Here is a 3,276-nt window from a genome sequence, read left to right as displayed (position 1 = left end):
ATAAAAAAAAAGGTTAAAGGTTGGTCAAATTGGATTCCTTCGTGTTAAATTCTTGAAATATTCAAACCAAATTCAATCAAATTACATTTTTTAAATCGATTTATTAAATGACACATCGAAACCAACCAAATCCTCTTGAATCGAGTTGGATCAGATGGTTTCAACATCTTTAGGTTGAGAATCTTGGGTTTTGCAGTGGCAATGGAGGGAGTGGGTTGTAGTGAAGTGCAGTGAAAGGAGAGGAAATGTGGGGGTGAAGGGAGAGAGACAAAGTTGTAAAGATTAAAACTAAGACAACACTATTTTGATGATCAATAAATTTAGGAACAAACCTAATTTTATTCGCAACTAATGTGTCAAATTGTGATTGGTACATAATAAATTGAGAGTCACGAGTAGTCCCATGTGAAAGTGAGTTGCTCTCACAAAAATTAACAACTCACTAAAAATATGAATAGGGTATCTATAGCATTGTTGTTTAATAAAATAAAGAAATAAATAAAGAGTTCACAATTTGGGTACATTTAAGGTGAGCAGGCAAAATAGAATGTCAATGAGGAGTAATGGTAGTTTATTCGCGTTTACTCAAGAAACAATGTCTCCAAAAAAAAAAAAAAATCCTTGTTTAGTTATATATTAAAACAAAAAATAAAAACAGAATCCACAGCATTTGTTACGTTCTGTTTGTTCCGATATTAATTTTTCTATGTCTGGTAGCAACATTAAATAAGTTGAAAAACGATCTCCTAACTTCCATTATTTAGCTTTCCATGAGATAGAGTTATTTTTCACAAAAAAATTAATAATAATAATACTAATGAAAAACAATCTTTAAAAACTAATTCATATTAATTAAAGATAATTTTTCTTTGACTCGTTTGTTTTTTTATTTTTTTAAGACTACCGTATAGAAAAAAATGAAAAACTACCTTTATACAAAATTTTCAAACAGAGCAAAATCATCGTTTGACCAAAGTTTAAGTATGCGATAGTATAATTGCACAAACTTATTAGGTAACATTGTTATTAATCCCTACAAATTCTCATCCACATCTAAAAATAGAAAATCACCCCCAAAAAAAAAAAAAAAACTGATTAGGTTCCAGATTAGCCTCCTTACAGTTAACAACTACATTTAAGAACATTCGAATCCGTCCAATACACATAAAAAAAAGAAAAAGAAAAAAAAAGGCATATGTACGACGTGTATGCACAGCAATTTTCAAGCATAATAGAATCGGCACAATGAATTGTTTCTAGAATCTATCAATTACCTTTCATGCCCGAAAATCTCATATTCAAATTCACATAAATACACGCGTCCCCATCTCACAATAAATCCTGGTCCCGAATCTTTTTATGAATCCTCGACAGGTTAGACATGTTAGTTAGACTCGGCCACATAAATGCAAACGTGCCTATTGGCTATAACAACAATAAAGTCTTAGTCCCAAAATTTTTCTTAGAACTCGACCATAGATCCTAAAATAATTAATTACGTTCGGCACATAAATGAATGCATATAAAAAGTCATGAAAGTAGTAAATTTTTTGAATTTTAGAGAGATAGATAGAGAGAGACCCAATTGAGAAAAAAGGGGTACAATTTTAAATAAAAGTTAGGGGGAGGGGGTGGTTTTTGCCTTTGTTTTTGAAATGGGTACGCAAATTCAATGATTTCAATTTGGCCACCACGCATTACAAAATTTACAAATTACAACAAGGTTTTTCGAAATTTTTTATAAATTATATAAACCAATAGGAAATGATCACCTCTTCTTGTGTAAGAAGTGGGTAAGCTGGGTGGGGTTTACGATGCCAGCCAAGTGGGCCCCTCCAGTTTTGAGCAAATTTGCTAATTCCACGTACCTTTCTTTTTCTTGTTGTCGTTGTTGTTGATCGTCACCTTCTTCTTCTTCCACCTGTCCTTCAGCTTCACCACTTGGCTTTGGCTTCTTCTCTTCCTCAGCTTTCTTTGAAACGGCCTCGTTTTGATTAGTTGAAGTTGGATCCCACTGTTGACCAAAGAGGGTGCCTCTAGTGAGAAACTCGTGGGCTAAGTAACCCGCTAATATTTTATTGGACGAAAATACCAGCTCGGCTAAGCCTATCCTCCCACCGGCTCGAGCCGTAGCTGTCTTGGGTATTTTGGTAATTGTGGCAGCATTGAAACCCTCTTTTTCTTTTTCTCTCTCTTTGCGCTTGTTGTTGTTGATTGTTGTGGCTGAGGATGTGGTTGTCGTTGTAACATTGGGCGTCAACACTCGCCGAGGTGGAAGGCGCATCGTTTTGGTATTCATATCTCTGTTATGGGTGCATGCCACGTCAGCCACACCACCCACTCCCACACCCACAAAAAAAAAAAAAAAAATGGAAAAAAAAAGGAGGAATTGGTAATTTCACTTTATTGGGTAAAATAAAATTACCCAATTTGTTTTTTTTTTTTTTTTACCCAAAAAAACAGTGAAAAAAGTTGGTAATAAATGAATTGTGGCCGGAAACTGGCTTTTTTAGAGAGAGAAAGGGGGAGAGAGAGAGACTTGACGAGAGAAAAGTAGAGAGGGAGAGAGAGAATGAATTTGAAGTGGGAGACTCGGGTGAGGGAGGGCGTGGTTGTATTTATAGTAGTAGAGTTAAATGTTTAACCCAGAATGTGTACATTATTACAGGAAAACCAGGAGGGACTGAAATGACAAAATTACCCTTACTGAAACGCGCCTGTTACATGCCGGTTCAAATACCGGTTCATACTGGAGGAAATATCGTATTTCGGCCGAAAAACTCATACCGGTCCGGAACATAAAAATCACGAGTTAATCCAATTTCGCCGACTTGTTCTTCTTCTTCTTCTTCATTCAAGATTCGGCCGATACGAAGCATCGAGCGTTGTCTCGAAAGTGAAGGTATGAAACCCAGTCAGTGCAGTCACCAACTTCATGGAATCTTCACAGTGCAGAGACTTCAAATTACTCAGATATGGTTTTTTTCGTTCTTTTTGGAGAGATATGGAACTTGATTACTTTCAAACTTAGGTGGGGTTTTTTTTTTTTTTTTTAAATAAAAAATAAAAATGTTACTTAAATAATATTTTTTTTAACAAATTTTAAGTGAAACCCACGGTCACAATTAACTTGGATTTTTGTATCACCAGATTTTATGTACAGTATGTATTGGTAATAAAATACTCTGTTATAATGAGCAAACTAAAATGATATTAAGGTTATGTTTGGATTGGGCTGAAAACTCACGCATGAACAGTAATTGTAAAGTTTGACTT

The 3,276-nt window shown here is 34.8% G+C and overlaps 1 protein-coding gene across 1 annotated transcript; it reads right to left on the bottom strand.

Annotated features, from left to right (window-relative positions):
* Positions 1-1,539: 1,539 nt before the first annotated feature.
* On the bottom strand, positions 1,540-2,575 carry LOC115960426. The gene has a single exon (XM_031079326.1). It carries the CDS (start codon positions 2,297-2,299, stop codon positions 1,769-1,771), a length of 531 nt encoding a protein of 176 aa, XP_030935186.1. The 5' UTR covers positions 2,300-2,575; the 3' UTR covers positions 1,540-1,768.
* Positions 2,576-3,276: the final 701 nt, after the last annotated feature.

The sequence above is a fragment of the Quercus lobata genome, chromosome 9, assembly GCF_001633185.2.
Source record: "Quercus lobata isolate SW786 chromosome 9, ValleyOak3.0 Primary Assembly, whole genome shotgun sequence".
In the NCBI taxonomy this organism is placed as follows: domain Eukaryota; kingdom Viridiplantae; phylum Streptophyta; class Magnoliopsida; order Fagales; family Fagaceae; genus Quercus; species Quercus lobata.
The sequence above is the reverse complement of the archived record's forward strand: the minus strand, read 5'-3'. Positions and strand labels throughout refer to the sequence as shown.